This window comes from Falco rusticolus, chromosome 9 (genome assembly GCF_015220075.1).
Source record: "Falco rusticolus isolate bFalRus1 chromosome 9, bFalRus1.pri, whole genome shotgun sequence".
Taxonomy (NCBI): Eukaryota; Metazoa; Chordata; class Aves; order Falconiformes; family Falconidae; genus Falco; species Falco rusticolus.
The window spans coordinates 18,553,904-18,569,113 of record NC_051195.1 but is presented as its reverse complement, the minus strand read 5'-3'; the positions used below and the strand labels follow the sequence as shown (position 1 = coordinate 18,569,113).

The window sequence follows — 15,210 nt, the reverse complement described above, 5'->3', positions numbered from 1 at the left end:
TTAGTCTAAAATAGAAGTTTCACATCTAAGGGTATAATATTAAATGACTTTTTGTGTGCACCAGAGATATATGCCATCGTTGTCAGCATCACCAAAGGCAGTGTGGTTGGTTGGTTGGTTGATTGATTTCAGAAACAAGCTGTGTGAAGTTAAGGGGGGCTTTGCCTTATGCATGTTTTAAAAGCACTTTACAATTTCGTGGTTAATCTTCTCTTGCTCATTTATTACAAAGGTCAGCTCTTCAAAATTATGCCATGTTCTTGGTCCTTTAAAAAAGCATATATTTTTTTAAAAAAGAATCTTTAAAAAAGCATTTTCTGAATGACAGTGTTTTGTTTTGTTTAGTACCCTGATGTCTGAAATATTATGATATTGATGCAGTATTTCTGTTTCAGAAAAGGTGTAAGATGATCATTTGTTTATTATGATAATAGTATATTGCACCCAGAAATAAATGTTTTTGTTTTTTAAAAATGATACTCTTATGCACAGTGATTGTTTTGTTTTGTTATGCACATTTTAGGCTCCAGCTGGAAACAGATTTGAAGATAGAAAAGGAGTGGCGGCAAACCTTAGAGGATGATCTTCAAAAGGAAAAGGAAACTGTATCTCAGCTGAGAATAGAGACCCAAGAAATAATTAACCTTAAAAAAGTAAATTCTGCAGTAAAACTTGACTAGTAATTTAGAAATTGACTGCAAAGTTAATTATGAACTTAGATGTGGTATTTTTAAGAATTTCTGCAAGTAGATAAGAAAGATTAAATGTATTTGCACAAATAGGTTAAGAAAAAAACATGTTTATTTTACTCCCCATTCAGTCCTCAGATCAGAACTCAGTGTTTTGAATAAGGAAAAACGAAATCCTCGTTTTCCTTTCTCATTGGTATCGAAGGCTCTGTTTTCTCCTCATAGGAAGTGCTTCAGCCCCTCTCTGACTTAGTATCCGTGGCTCTGTAGTAGTGCTGACCTCTGCAATCAATTGTTTTTCTTCCTGGAGAGAACTGCAGAAGCAAAAATGCTTCATCTCTTGGGATCTAAGAGAGTTTAATCCTGAGTTGTTGCTGTTCAAGTTGGATTTGGGAATCTTAATAGAGAGCCTGATGGGTCATTCATTCACTTGACTTTCTCAGTAAGGTCAGCTTTGGGTAGTAGCAGTTTTCTAGGCAGTAGGCAAATACAAGTTTGAGAATAATTGGGGGGTTTTGTTTGTTTGTTTTGTTTCTTGTTTTAAGGAGTTCCTTAAACTCCAGGAAAAGAACAAACAACTGAAAAGGATATGTCAAGACCAAGAAGCTGCTCTCCAAGAACTGGCATCCAAGCTGAGCGAGTAATTTTGTTATTCATGATCATGATTATTTTTGTCATATAAACTTTAATTAAGAAAAATAATAGGATGGTGGTCATGTGAATTAGACTGTATATGACAGTATTACCTAGCCAGTTATCAGTTAGATTAGGTCTGTTTATTTTTATTTTTTGGCGGGTGGGCTAGCTGTGACCTTATGGGTAGTTATAGCGCTCTGAACAGGAAATCCTGGTTTAAAAGGACCTGCGGGCATTAGGAGTTTTTTTGCTCTGGGAATGGCTGGCTGGTTTGCGTGTTGTGGCATTCCCAGAGAAGAACCCATGTAGGAGATAACAGCTCTGTGTGCAGCAGGAAGGTGCTGATCTCTTTGTGAGGGTGCACGCTCTTGGATTCCTTTCTTTGAAGAGATGAAGATTCTCTGTGTGACAATCATAGCTCATTGTTGCCAAGTCTGTAGAGCATGTAAGGGGTTACTTTATCAAAACTCCTTCGGACTATAGTGAGCAATAAATTTTTGAGCACAGCTCTCGTTACAGTTACATGTTAAAGTTTTACTTAATGATCTCTTGTCTTCTAAGTAGTTTTGCTGTGACTAGTGTGGACTTTCATGCCCTGTAGAATAACCTAATATGTATACTGTGCCTCCGTCAGTCCTGAGTGGGTTGGCACCGGGTGACTGTGGGGAGGCTGGTTTCTCCATAACAGCATAACACGCTCTTGTACAGGGCCAGAATTTTTTAAGTTCTGGTTTTGCACCAGTGCACCGTGCTAGCTTTAGGTATTTGCACAGAGCTGTGCTGGTACAAATACCCACATAACCCCAAGCAAACTTCCAGCCATTTGAAGGTTTCTGAGCTCTTTGGAGACAGCGTGTCTTTGTATAGTGCTTAGTATAGCAGGGCGTGAGATTGATTGCATCCCTTCGATGCTGCTGTAATATAAAATACTAACTAAAAGTTCAGAGTACTTAGTTTTTTAAGTACCTACAACTTTTGTTAATTATGGTCTAACAACTTTATATTAAAGTTTAAAATAACATTATCTTATTCTTTAGATCAAAGCTGAAAATAGAAGATATAAAAGAAGCAAACAAAGCATTGCAGGTTAGTAGTATTTGGAGGAAAAAGAAACTTTTGAAGTTCTGCCTGTTCCCTTTGAAATATTTTGTAAGCATGAGAAGACTTCTCTCCAACAGCAACTATTCAGAAGAGATTCATCATATGATTTCCTCCAGTGGGAGAGAACCACAGACACCCTGTAACCTCATGGGGAAAAAGATACTCAGTTGGTTTGGATTTTTCTCGTTTGATGTACAGCTATGCATTTTGACACTTTTCTTGCAATGGTATACCCTTCTGTGTTTTCCAAAGTGTGTCTGGGGCAGAATATGCAGACAACTGTGCTTAAGTTGTCTTACTTAATGTACTACTACTCAGTGATCAATAAATATTTGATCAGCCTAGGAATTAAGTAAACTTGTAGCACCAAAGCTGGTAAAATACAATCTGTAATGTCAAGAGGTTTGGAACTTTTTTGAAGATCTGCAGGGAGCACTTGAGAGCAGAGATTTTGTGTTTGATCATGTGGTGTGTCACCTTGCATGTTATTTCAGTCAAAGTAAAGGTGTCTGAAATGGTTTTGTTGATCAGATCCCTGGTTTTATTAATTGGTTTTGACAGAAGGAAATTAACAGTTCTTGACGCTGCCCTGGTTTTTTTGCTTTCATGCATCTTGGGGACTGATTCTCTGTGATGGGCAGGGAAATAGGCTTCAGCTCTGAAACTTGGATACCTTTCTGCTTTTCCCAGCTCTGCCACTGACCAGCTTTACTACCTCGAGCATGTTCTCTTTGCATCTGTTCCTGCTCTGTCTTGTCTCGTAAGGTTTTGCCGTGTTTCAGAGCAGTCTTGTACTGCTTTAGAGTGTCTCTGTGATATTAGACTGGTCTTGGGGCATTCAGCAATTCAGGCAGTAAACATACTGCTGTTGATTTGTCTTGCATCCTGGAACCCAAAGTTTAACTTCATCAGATATATATAGTTACGTTAATTTTTTCTCCAGGGCCAGGTTTGGTTGAAGGACAAAGAGGCTACACACTGCAAGTTGTGTGAAAAGGAATTTTCTCTTTCCAAAAGGAAGGTAAAACTTTAACAAAATTTCATCCAACTTGTTTACATGTATTATGAGAAAAACATTAATTATCTTAGAGGTCTGGCATGAAATGTCAACACTCAGATGAATGCATAGTTACTTTTGAGATGTCTTTCTAGTTCTCTGATACGTACAATACAGCTGGGACCTAATTTCAAAAGAAACACTGCCGTTTGGTGACGTGCCACAAAGGAGCATGCTTAAAAATTATTCAACCTACTTTGTGGCATCATCATCTCAAACGCTTGTCAGCTCTGGCACTGTTACAATTTGACATCTGTGGAAGTCTTTTTATGGCATTTTTTAAATAGACAAATTATGTTTATTGTTATTTTAAAGTAAAATGTGATATTAATCTTTATGTTTTATTAATGCATGCAGGAATTTTTGTGTTACCGTATTATGTTAAAACTCAATTAGCTACCAGAGAGAAGCATCCACTGGCTCGAATGTCATTGCTTATATTTTTATATAGCAGAGTATGTTATTAATCTGGGGGTTGAATGAATCTGCAAAGCATACATATATATATGCATACACACACACGCAGAGTCCTAGACAGACTATCTACCATGGTCTGTCTAGGATTGCATCATATATTGAGATTCAGATGAATTATCTTTTGAAAACTGATTCCATGCTTAGACTAAAGAAATGGAAGTGATCGCATTTTGGATTGCTTTGTGCATAATTTTATTGGTGTCTAATTACCAAGTGTATTTCCATTGTGAATTTTAATTTTTAATCTTATCCCCATTATTTAGCATCATTGTAGAAACTGTGGTGAGATCTTCTGTAATGCCTGTTCTGACAATGAACTGCCTCTGCCTTCTTCACCAAAGCCTGTTCGGGTCTGTGATTCCTGCCATGCAATACTTATACAGAGGTGCTCTTCTAATGTGCCATAAGATTATTTTACAAGATATTTATTGCCTTTTGGTATTCAGCTAATCCTGTAATAAAATCCCAACTAAAGAACATACAGCAGTATTGCCAGAATTTCAGGTAAGCAGTTTAGAGTTGCATTTTCAAGGTACCTGAGGAGGAGTTTCTTGTCTGCTTCCTGTTGAAACAAACAGAGAAAATGGGACCCAAATGTAGAAAATGTACGTGTTAAAAATACAGATGAGAATGTCAGTTTACCAAATGGCTCAGATGCTCAAATGGAGGAAGCAGGGCAGTTTATAGAGGAGACTCAGCGTTAACATGTATTTGTTGAGTATCTTAGTCGTTACAATGATCTTGAAAAAGGTGATACGCTTACTTGCTTTTACAGGCTAGTCTGCAAGAAGTCCAACCTAATTCTGCTGCAGAATGTGCCTGTGATGTGCTGTTGTGAAACAAAACTGTGTGCTAGCTGGTTTTAAATTGTATTTGAAAAAAGTAACACAATTAATGCAGTGGTCCGATAAGTTATTGCCAGATGCCGTAGTAGTTTACTTCTCCTCAGTTACTGAGATTTGATACATCCAAGAGTGTTGTACTGACGGCCCTGTTCTTTGTATGCACAGGTGTAAGGGGAGATTGTGCCAGGCAGGTGACAGACAGTGCTTCCAGGCACTTGGTGAGGGAAAGTGCATTTTGCTGAATTCATTTTTTAAGTTAACTATTTGATATATCTGTGTTTCCGTTAAAGGAGAGATGTCCGTCACAAAATTTTTGCCTGACGTTGTCTGTAACCTTCAAGGGATATCTTTGTGTTATTTTCGTGAGTCATGCTATAAAGCTTGTAAGTGTAGTCACTGCATAGCTCTAGAAGCAGAGTGAATCTGCCACCAAGAAAGATTAGGATTAAATACTGGGGTACTGTGTTCTTTCTGTGTTGGACAGGAAGGTTCTTCCTTGTTTTGTCAGCACCTTTCTCAAACTTTCAGAGTTTGTTCCTAAACTTCATTTTTTTCCAGAGCACTGTTGGGTAGGCCTAGGTCTGACCACTCTTCGCACTGATGGCAACTTCCACTGGAATGTAAATCCTTATGCTTCCCATAGACAAATACAAATACATCCTTTGATAAATTGTCCTTGCTTCCAGTCACTGCACTAGAACCAATCCACCCTCTTCCCTTCAGTCGCTTGTGCGATGGGGTCCAGCTGCAGAATCTCCACGCTGTGGTTGGCGCTGGCAAGCTGCCGGCAGAACCGTGAGCCCCATGGTTCCTTCAGCCATGGGCTTGGGAAATTCCTCGTACTGACAGGAGAAGGGAGGCTTTGAGACAGGTCTTTTAACTGTTCTTGCACTTTGTTTAGCTTAGCTTTGTCTTTTGAGGATAGGTATTTAGTTACTATTCTAAAAGCTAATACAGCTGTTCTTTTTAACACCTCAATGTAGTTGCTTATGTAGCTTTTGTAAAGAAAAATGTTTTTTAAATTACCTGATGTAACTTTTTGTAAAATACAAAACAAATACTTGTAAATCTGTAAATAGCTTTTGGAAAAAAATAAACTTAATTGATCTGCAACTTAACTGTGGGAATAATGTCATTTCATTTAAATTTGTAATTCAGAGTCTTTTGAGTGTTTTCTTATGACTTGTTCAAGTTGCTTAGAAAGTCCTTGTGTACGCTGGGGAGTGGGAGCTACCCTGCTAATGATGGAACAAACCACGTGCTGCTCACATGCCACCTGAAGGTATTCTGGGAGTGTTTGCTGATGGGTTTTACGTGGAGCAGGTATGGAGGCAGCAGGGTTTGATCCAGGATACAGATGATGCTAGTATGTACTGCTTTAATATGTAACTTTTCAAAATGTATTCAACTGAACAAAATTGAGTTTTAAATAGTTGATTTTTAAAATAAGAATATAGTGTACTTCTGTAATGTGCAAGAAATTAAATGTCTGTTACTTAACTCCACTTTTTTCCTCTCCTCAGTGCTGCCCTGCTTGCATGGGAAACTGTCACTGAAGTAGTGTGTAATAACCCAGATCGCTTTTACTTACTTGAAGTAAAACTTCTGCCTGGAATGAAATGGTGAATACTGGATGTTCTATGGAGTTTTATTTCCCTTAGCATCAAACTATGTACCTGACCTGCTTTTAGCAGTTTTTTGGACCACACTGTTATTAACTCTGTATTTTTGTCTCTCTGTGAACCCGTTTGACAGATTGCAGTTCTAACGCATCCTCCCACGGGGTGGAGGAGGATCTGTGGGGGACCCCTCCACTCATCAGGAGCCATAACTGCCCACGGGAGCAGGGCACCCCGGTTTGTGTTCTTGCGAAGTGACTCCTGAGGGCCGGAGCTGGGGGCATTAGCAGCGAAGCACACGCCCGTCCCCAGCCAGGGCCCGCCGGCGCTGTGCCCACCAGCACGCAAAGCTGGTTCACTGATGTTTGCAGCAGCTTCTCTGAAAGCCAGGGGGACGGGCAGCGATGCCCGGCGTTCCCCACGCCGCTGCTGGCATCAGCTGCTCCCGGTAGCCCCAACAAGCGCTTCAGCTCCTCCTCCTTCTCCCAGCCAAAGGCTGAAACGTAATTTTGCATCCACTGGTGGAATCAGAAACTTCTCAGTGACCGAGCAATCTCTGACCAGAGCTTTTCTTCTCAAAAACAATTCCTCTGCAGTTTGAACACTGCTTAAGTGACTGAAAAGGTGACCAGGCAGGTTCAACTGAATGCTGCTTGTTACAGGGTGGTGTCACCGTGGAAGGGACCAGACAGTCTGAGGGGATTCACTGTCCAGGATATGGAATTCCATTCATCGGGACTCAAGTTCAGCTTGCTTTTTGCAGATTGCTCGGTTATACAAAACAGCTGAAAGTTTCAGCTCTGGGCCTGCTCTCAAAGGGTGAGTCTTACACACGTTCCTGTTCCTGCTCATAAAATGGAACACAAGGTGTGCCCCAGTGAGGGAACAGCGGAGCTGGAACTCTTCACAGAGAGCTGTGGCTATCTGCCGAGGTGACAGAAAACACGTGCTTCCATTAAGCGCAGATGACTTCTACCTTGCTGTATTTTTTGCTGTAACTGGATTAACTCTCGTCCTGACCTTTGCCATCTTGTTTTATGAAAACACAAAAGGTTTTTCAGCAACAGACCAAGAACCCGCTAGTTTTAAAAGCGCTGCCTTAAACCAAAGCCCTGTAAGATCACTGGGGGCAAGATCACCTTCCCCCCCCCTTCCTAGCCAAAACCGATGCAACTGCCCTTTCAGCTACTGTTTCCAGTCACTTTGACACAAGACCACGCTCTCTAGCGAAATAAACTCCATTCTCCTCTCCCACAAGAAGACATTTATTACATATATAACACAGTACTAGCAAAACAGGTGACAGACTTTCAATACCCAAGATCACATTTGACATTTTAAGGGAGGCATTGAGGACAAAGCAGTTAAATTTGGGAGATCACACTGGCTCAGAATAATAAATACCTTTTTTCATTACACATCAGGTATGTTAAGTGTCTTCAAACAATAGTTTCTTACATATCTTACATGTCACAAATGCACAAAAAGTCTTATCAATGTGTTTGGGTAGTGTGTTACTGAACGAGTACCGGGCTTATAGTTATTTTAGAGATACTTTGTTTCTAATGAGCTCATCCATATACTGGCTTGTCAAGTTTGAACAAAATACAGACAAATTGGCCCTGTGCTGCAAAAAAAGCTGAACCATGTTTAAATACAACTTCAGGAAAGAAGTAGTCTACCTTGCTTCCAAATCCCCCACTTTTCTCAAAAGCTGTGTTTGTGGAAAAAATACTAAGTAGACAGCTTCAAATTAGCTAGTATTTGACCTTTCTAATGTTAGCCCAAAGCTGTGCTAGGGGTTTAGTTTAAAATGCAGTTATCGAGAGTGCTACAGCGAAGCACAGAAATAAACGTTGCTTGGTTTTGTGGAGGCACAAAGCTTGGGCACTACTTGTTTGTGCAGCTGTGTATTTGAAGATGATAGTAGAGTCCGGTAGTACAAGAAAGAAAGCCAGAACAATGACTTAGCTTCTGCAGCTTTGTGCTGTGTTGAAATTATTACATACAACTTATCAAAAGTGTTTAGGAAGGATTGTTACCAAATAAAAACTAATCTATCCAGCTACTTTTTTCCCCTTAAACAAGTGAATTTTTCAAATTCATTCACTACACCAAGATTACATAGAACTGAATCAGTGTTCATAGGAGTTACAGTACAACCACCTTTATTGAACCATAGTACAACATCTTAAACCAACTGTAATCTTGAATATGTAATACATCCTTAGGAGTAACTAGTATAAAAAGTATCAACATCAGTGGTTTGAATATAAAAATTTATTTAAAGTCAGAGTATGCAACAAATAAAACCTACAGAAAACAGATTTTCCCATCACAATCTGTTGCTTACCAAATAATATTGTGAAAACACATTCCTTCAGTCATTATAAAGTTCTTAAAATACAAAAGAAATCAAATTTTGTAAGAAAGTCTAGTAGACCAGAGACTGTTTCTTCCAGGATGTTCTGTAGAAGCAAGGCTACCCTTCAATACATTCCACGCCATCCTCCTCCACCCATACTGCCTTGCCCATAGTATCCTCCACTATTTCCACTGCCACGACCTGCAAACAATTGACACAAGGTCACGCATACATACCTTAAAAAAAGAAAAAACGTGATGGGTAATACGGAACAGTTCGTTGAAGATAACTTCTACTAAAACAACAATACTTCAGCACTACTTTTCTAAACAAGCATCTGCTGCAGTAGCAAAATGCACAAAGCCCCGATTTACAGTTTACGCTGAACCACCACCCTCCTTCCCTTTCTTCCAGCACAGAAAGCCCAGCCCACCACCCTTCCCCACAGTCTGTCAGAAGACAGATGTTAGCAACATTTTACAAAATACATTTAAAAAGAGAACTTTTACTTACTATATCCGCCCAAGCCATCAGGAGTTCCGTATCCGCCACTGTAATTGCTACCCATTCCCATTCTACCAACAGAACCGTAACCTTGATCTGAAAAGCAGGAAGTGCATCGTTACAAGCCTGGAACTCCTTAAGACTTGGCAAAATGTCAGTTAAGCCTGGAACTGATGCGTACCCATTCCGTCTCTGCCATAGCCTCCCATTCCAGAACCACCTCCAGCAGTTGAGTTCAGGAATAGCTCAATATATCGATGCTCTGTAGGGAACAAAAGCACCTCACTTAGTATTTGGTTTCAGAAACCAGAAGCATAGAGATGCAAAGCAAACCCACCCCACCTTACAAGTAAGTCACAAGCCCACAGATATTGAGTTTGGTATGTGATAGATGGCAAAAAGCCTTCTGACCTGGGTACTGCCTGCACAGCAACTTCAGTTTAATGCAGGTTAAACCCTTATATTCAGTTTCCCCTTATATACTCTGGTCAGTGAAAGCATCAGGTGAACATGACACTCACGCATGTGATTTTTATCCTTAGACATGGCAGCTACTGCATCCTCATGTGTTACAAACTCCACATCAGCCTCTCCTGTAGCTCTTCCGTCTGCCCCAATATCAATGTGAACTCTTATGGGGTTCAATGGTGAGAAAAACTGAGAATTGAAACAAAAATTATAAATAAATAACACTAATGCAGAATTCGAGCCAGGTACTTCCTACCGCTTAAATTCAATTACTAATTTCCAAAGTATCACTTAGTGATGCTTTTGGACCGTCAACATTAGGTTAGTCTACACTTACAATCCATTATTATTACACAACTTGAAGAGCTCCGGCTACAGAACTTGAGGAGCTTTCTGTAAAGGCAAGGATACAAACAAGAATTCCTGCCTCCACATGCTGCTTTAAGCAATGAGTTCTAATATAATGCCATCCTGGAAGAGGAAAATAATCACTTCGTTTTTGAAGCAGCAGAGCCAAATGTATTTCTCAAAGCAAGGACACGTTTGTGGAATTCATAAAAAGCTGTCAATCAGACTGCTCTTCCCTGCTACATAACTCGAGAGATACAGTGGTATTTCTGACTAACAGCCTTTTTACCAAACAGTATATGCAAACAAGCCTTTGGTATGCCACAGAAGTACTACTCATCAACTTGCAACAACATACTCTGAATCAAAGGCTCAAGTCTGGCCCTTGCTCTCAGAAAGTCTTTAGACTACAGATAACAATCAAACAGACACAAAAATACAGCCGAATTAAAAAAAAAAAGCCACCAAAAGAAACCAAAACAACAAACAAGCACAAGCTTAAGCATGGAGTCCGTCTGTCCCCCAAGAGAGGCTGTGCTTAAACCAAGCCTTATATCCCAGGAAAACTGTCTCCCTACAAACACCACATCTATACTGACACAAGAACATCCCAAATTCTTGCAGATGTACTTTTATTTGCCTCCCTGGTATCTTATGAGTAATGGGACACCATCTCCTCGAACTGAACACTGCTCCCAACAGTCTCCCCACCCTCTCCCTCCTAAAATAAAGTCTCAGGTCAAAAAATAAATAGGTCAATACAATCAAAGTTTCACATTTGCTATCACTCTTTTACAAAATCAAAAATCTTCAGTTAAGCTTAAACAAACTCCTGAAAACCTTAAAATATGGGTACTGATTGCAACAACTGCTCTCTCTCCAATACACCTTTTCTGGAAATGAAAGAGTACAGAGATTAACGATAAATATAGCTTGGCTGACTTCTTCAGTAATCTCACCTCAGACATTACCCTTCTAAAAGCTCGTTTACTACAAAGTTTTGCAAAACTTGCATAAAAGGCCATTGACTTCAGTTGGCGGATGTATTAGAGCTATTAATCACTTGAGATCTTTAATTGAGTTTGGAACAGGAAAGGCAAGAACGTGCCAACTCTTGGCATTAGAAAGCCCTTTTCCCCACTGTACTTACATTAGCAATATCATTTTCTGTTGCTCGAAAAGGCAGTCCTCTCATGTGAACAAAGTGACCGCCACCATGGAAACCCGACCCTGCCTCTCCAGCTCCACCATAGCCATGTCCTCCCATGCCTATTAAAAAACCCAAACCAAACAAAACCACACACCTGTAAGATCATCACAAAAAGCCAGAAAAGTCCTTACTACTGTTTTTCTGAAAGTGCTGACTTCATACCACTGCATGTAAGTTGTTTACATGTTCCATGTATCAACCCAAATACTAGCAGAAGACATGGCAAGCAATGTGTTTACTTTTTCCTAAAATTCCCCAGTCCTGTTTCCCAGCACCCCCCCCCTTTTTTCAACAACCTTCTTTCTTTACAAAATAATCTAATGAAGAAAGCAGTTATTTCTGTCTTGGTAATACTATGTTTTACAACTCAGTAAAAATATTTTTAAACAATTTATTTAAAAAGTATTTTTTTTACCTCTCCCATCCCTCATTCTGTCATCATAGCCATCATTTCCGTAGCCATAGTTATTATAGCCACCATAATCATCAAAGCCACCGTACCCTGTGCAACAGAGAGAAAGAAAGGAGTGATTACATCCTTACCCAAAATTCACAGAGCACTGCACAAGAGTCAATTTTTCAGTCTTTGGGCACCCAGCAGTTTGCAAACAGCCTCTACAGACTGGTAAACCTGAATTTCTGGACAGGGTGCAGGTGTATGTTTCCTTTTACATAGTGACTATAACATGCAAGTGAGAGATCAAATTCTGCTGAAAATACAGTTCCCTTATTATTTCCATTAATCTTAAACACGAAGCCACATTTGTTGATACAGCACAAGTAGACATTTTTTTTGAGATAACTGCGTCAAACCTAATGGGTACCGTAGCTACTGTTCATTTCTTTATTTCTTGACAAAGATGTCAGGAACACAAAACTGACAACAGAACCTCCAGTCATTAGATAAACATACCACCGTCATATCCACCACCTCCTCGACGCATTCTGTCATACATACTTCCACGCCCAGCTCCATAATAACCCCCTCTTCCTCCTAATGGTCTATCATATGGTCCAGGTCGTTGTTGTCCCATCATTCTTCTCGGCATGTCACAGAATCCTCTGATTTCACTCTTACTACTTTTGAAGATTTCAATGTATCTAATAAAAGAGGATTTTCAAGGTACCAGTAAGAATACATGCATAAGCTCTCTGAATATTACACAAGGCCATACTACGTTTTCTATAACTAAATGTACAATCCAACAGAAGTGACTAGAGATGCCATACAACTTAAGTTTCTCCTCAAAACTGCAAGAATCTTAAGTGTATATACAAAAAACACACAACACTTTATACAGTGGCAAAAATTACTATGTGAAAATTCCAGCTGTACAGATTAAGCATAAAACATGTCTTTCCAGTATGAGAAACATACTGTTGAAAAACAATGTCTAGCTATAGTAGCATTTATCACTAATTACCCTACACAGGAATGATTGAAACAATTTTCTGAGTTTAGCAAGCTACCCAGAGCAATACTGTCTCCCCCACCCCCCAAAGCTACTGTATTTCCCAAGTTAACTTAGGATCAGTTATAAAAATTCTTAAAAAAAGCCAGTTCCATATAATGGTCCCCAACCCCCCCAAAAGCATTACTGACCCACAACCCCCAAAAATAAAGATTTAACACCATCCCAAACTCTCCATCCCCACCTGTGCCCTATTCTTTCCTTGTGTTTCCCCAGAGCATTTTCTGCTATCTCCTTTGAAGCAAACTGCACGAAGGCCTCCCCTGTGCTTCTCCCCTGGTAGTCCAGCGTCAATGTTATCCCATTTGGCACGATTTCCAACCCTTTAACCCAAGGACAAATAACCCCATCAAGGGGAACAGTGTTAAAGGCTGAAACATTCCCATCTGTAGCAAATACTTAAAAGCATATCTAAACAACAACAACGAAAAAGAAAACCACCTTGTTTCCCCCATCACCCAACAATACAAGCCAACGATCTTTCATTAAACATTTATGGATTTAGCCATACTTCTTTTCCCGTTTAAACTATGCAAAAATACAACCACCTAAGTTACATGAAACATATATAGCTACCAATCAAGCAATTTAGCTGATCCAAATGCTAACATTCAGGTTTTCCCAAAATGCATAATGCGTTTACCACCTCAACAAAATTAGATACGTAACTCTGTTTTACTACATCTATGGTTATTTGTATTTCATTTACAGGGCATAATTCTTACTTAAGATAAACTAATTTAACACAATCCCTCCCATCCACCCCATAAACAGCTATTACAAATTAAAATGTGCAAAACATTGTGTAAAAGATACAAGAAAACTCAAGTCACTATATTCAACTATACTAGAGGTACCTTGGAAAAACTGAACAATCTCTTCTTTGCTGCAACCAAATGGTAGGCCTCGAAGTCGTACCACTGTTCCATCATTAGTTGTATCGTTTGGCCCATTATGTTTTCCAGTCCAGTCCATCTTTTATTTAAATCAAAGCCTAAAAAGAAAAAAAAACAAAACAAAAAACTTTTGAGATTCCATACATGACCAAGTTCCTCCCCTCAACAGAAATCTGGTAGTTTTTCTTCAGACAATTAGTACTAGGAATAATGAGCTTTTTTTTTCTGTTACGTATTTAAAATTGTGTTTGATCATATCTACAGCACGCACACATCTAGAACCACCCCGCGCTCTGACGGGGGGGCAGCACGTGGGCGGGTACAGCACATAAAGCTCGTTATTTACTCAGAGTACGTCGAACATCCCTTCTATCAGCTTTGGTGGGGGCTTTCTGCGTTATTTCTGGGGGGGTTGTTATGCGTAAGTTGAGGAAGGCGCAGGAACCACGCAACGGTTCCTGCGCGGAAGCACAAAGCCTTCCTTTGTCTGCAAACAAAGCGGCCGGGGCCACGCTCCCGACTGTTTTTTCGGGTGTTTTTTCCCTTCCGCCAAGCCGGGCGGCGCGTTACCCCGCGGGGGCGCGGCCGGGGCCGGGCCCACCCCGAGGGCAGCCGGGCGGGCGCCCAGACCCCGCCGGGGACGGGGAGGTCGGGCCCGCGCGGCGGCAGGTGCGTGCACGCGCGCCGCCCTCCGCCGGGGCGCGTGCGTACGTGCGCGCGAGGCTCCGCGAGCGCCCCACAACGGGCCGCGCGGCCGCCCAGCCGCAGCACCCAGGAAACCGCCGCCGCCCTCCTCGCGCGCGGGGAGGCAGGCCCCTCCCCCCCCGGCCCGCGCCGCCGACACCGCGGCCCTGACCCACCGCCCGCTCCCCGGCGCCATTTACCGCGCCTCCCCGCGGCCGCCCCTTCCCGCCTCCCCTCTCCCGCCCAGCTCCCCGCCGCGCCCCGCTGCCACCTCTCCGCCTCGCAGGAGCTGCCCGGCCTCCGCCCGCGCAACCTCGGCCCCCCGGGAGCCCCTCGCCCGCCGCTCTCCTGGGGCCGTCGCGGCCCTCGGCTCCACCACTCAAAATGGCGGCCGTGCTCGGGAACGAGGCTCCGCGGAGAGACGCCGCGCCGCCCCCTCCCCCCCGCCCTCTTTCGGGAGCGCCGCGGCCCACGGCTCCCGCATTTGCGCGCCGGCCCCGCCACCCCGTCGAGGGGGCTCAAAGGCCCGCCCGCCCCAGGGCCTGAGCCCCCTCTGCCACCGCCACCCTGCCTGCGGGCACCCCGGGCGGGCCCTGCTAGGGCTCCCTCGGCCCGCTCCCTCCGCACTCACCAGGAGACCCTCGCACACCCCTCGACGCGCTCCGGCAGGAGCTTCTGCCGCGAAGGAAGCTCCTCCTCACTTCCAACCTGCCGGTGGGCTCGAAACGTACGCAGCGGAGATGGGCAGGCGCGCGTCCCGGCTACGCAAGTATCGCGATAAGCCGCGCCGCGCTGCTCAGCCCCGGCCGCGCGGCCCCGGCACATGCGCGCCTCCGGGC

The 15,210-nt window shown here is 42.3% G+C and overlaps 2 protein-coding genes across 6 annotated transcripts in view; one reads left to right on the top strand and one right to left on the bottom strand.

Moving 5' to 3' along the window:
* RUFY2 (RUN and FYVE domain containing 2) overlaps positions 1–8,030 on the top strand; it is a 28,225-nt gene extending 20,195 nt beyond the window's left edge. The window contains exons 14-18 of the mRNA XM_037400091.1: positions 524–653; positions 1,235–1,329; positions 2,363–2,411; positions 3,370–3,447; positions 4,224–8,030. Coding sequence (XP_037255988.1) covers positions 524–653; positions 1,235–1,329; positions 2,363–2,411; positions 3,370–3,447; positions 4,224–4,367 — 496 coding nt within the window. The 3' untranslated portion in view covers positions 4,368–8,030. The remainder of the gene's footprint in view (positions 1–523; positions 654–1,234; positions 1,330–2,362; positions 2,412–3,369; positions 3,448–4,223) is intronic.
* On the bottom strand, positions 7,674–15,201 carry HNRNPH3 (heterogeneous nuclear ribonucleoprotein H3). Of its 5 annotated transcripts, none has more exons than XM_037400093.1 (10): positions 15,003–15,201; positions 13,649–13,785; positions 12,976–13,114; positions 12,233–12,420; positions 11,735–11,821; positions 11,260–11,378; positions 9,815–9,950; positions 9,475–9,555; positions 9,303–9,389; positions 7,674–8,990 (listed from the first exon to the last, which is right to left on the bottom strand). In XM_037400093.1, exons 2-10 carry the CDS (start codon positions 13,764–13,766, stop codon positions 8,914–8,916), a joined length of 1,032 nt encoding a protein of 343 aa, XP_037255990.1. In that variant the 5' UTR covers positions 13,767–13,785; positions 15,003–15,201; the 3' UTR covers positions 7,674–8,913. The 5 variants fall into 5 exon arrangements, with proteins under 5 accessions (XP_037255990.1, XP_037255991.1, XP_037255994.1 ...); XM_037400094.1 differs by lacking the exon at positions 15,003–15,201 and adding an exon at positions 14,643–14,777; XM_037400097.1 differs by having other exon boundaries at positions 8,576–9,025.
* Positions 15,202–15,210: the final 9 nt, after the last annotated feature.

Excerpts from the sequence above, each read along its gene's own strand:
- HNRNPH3 (XM_037400093.1), bottom strand. The coding sequence starts at position 13,766 with ATGGACTGGACTGGAAAACATAATGGGCCAAACGATACAACTAATGAT. Across the intron at positions 12,421-12,975 it reads AAGGAAAGAATAGGGCACAG|ATACATTGAAATCTTCAAAA; the intron begins GTGGGGATGGAG and ends CTCTTTTATTAG. Across the intron at positions 9,556-9,814 it reads TAAGGATAAAAATCACATGC|AGCATCGATATATTGAGCTA; the intron begins GTGAGTGTCATG and ends TGTTCCCTACAG.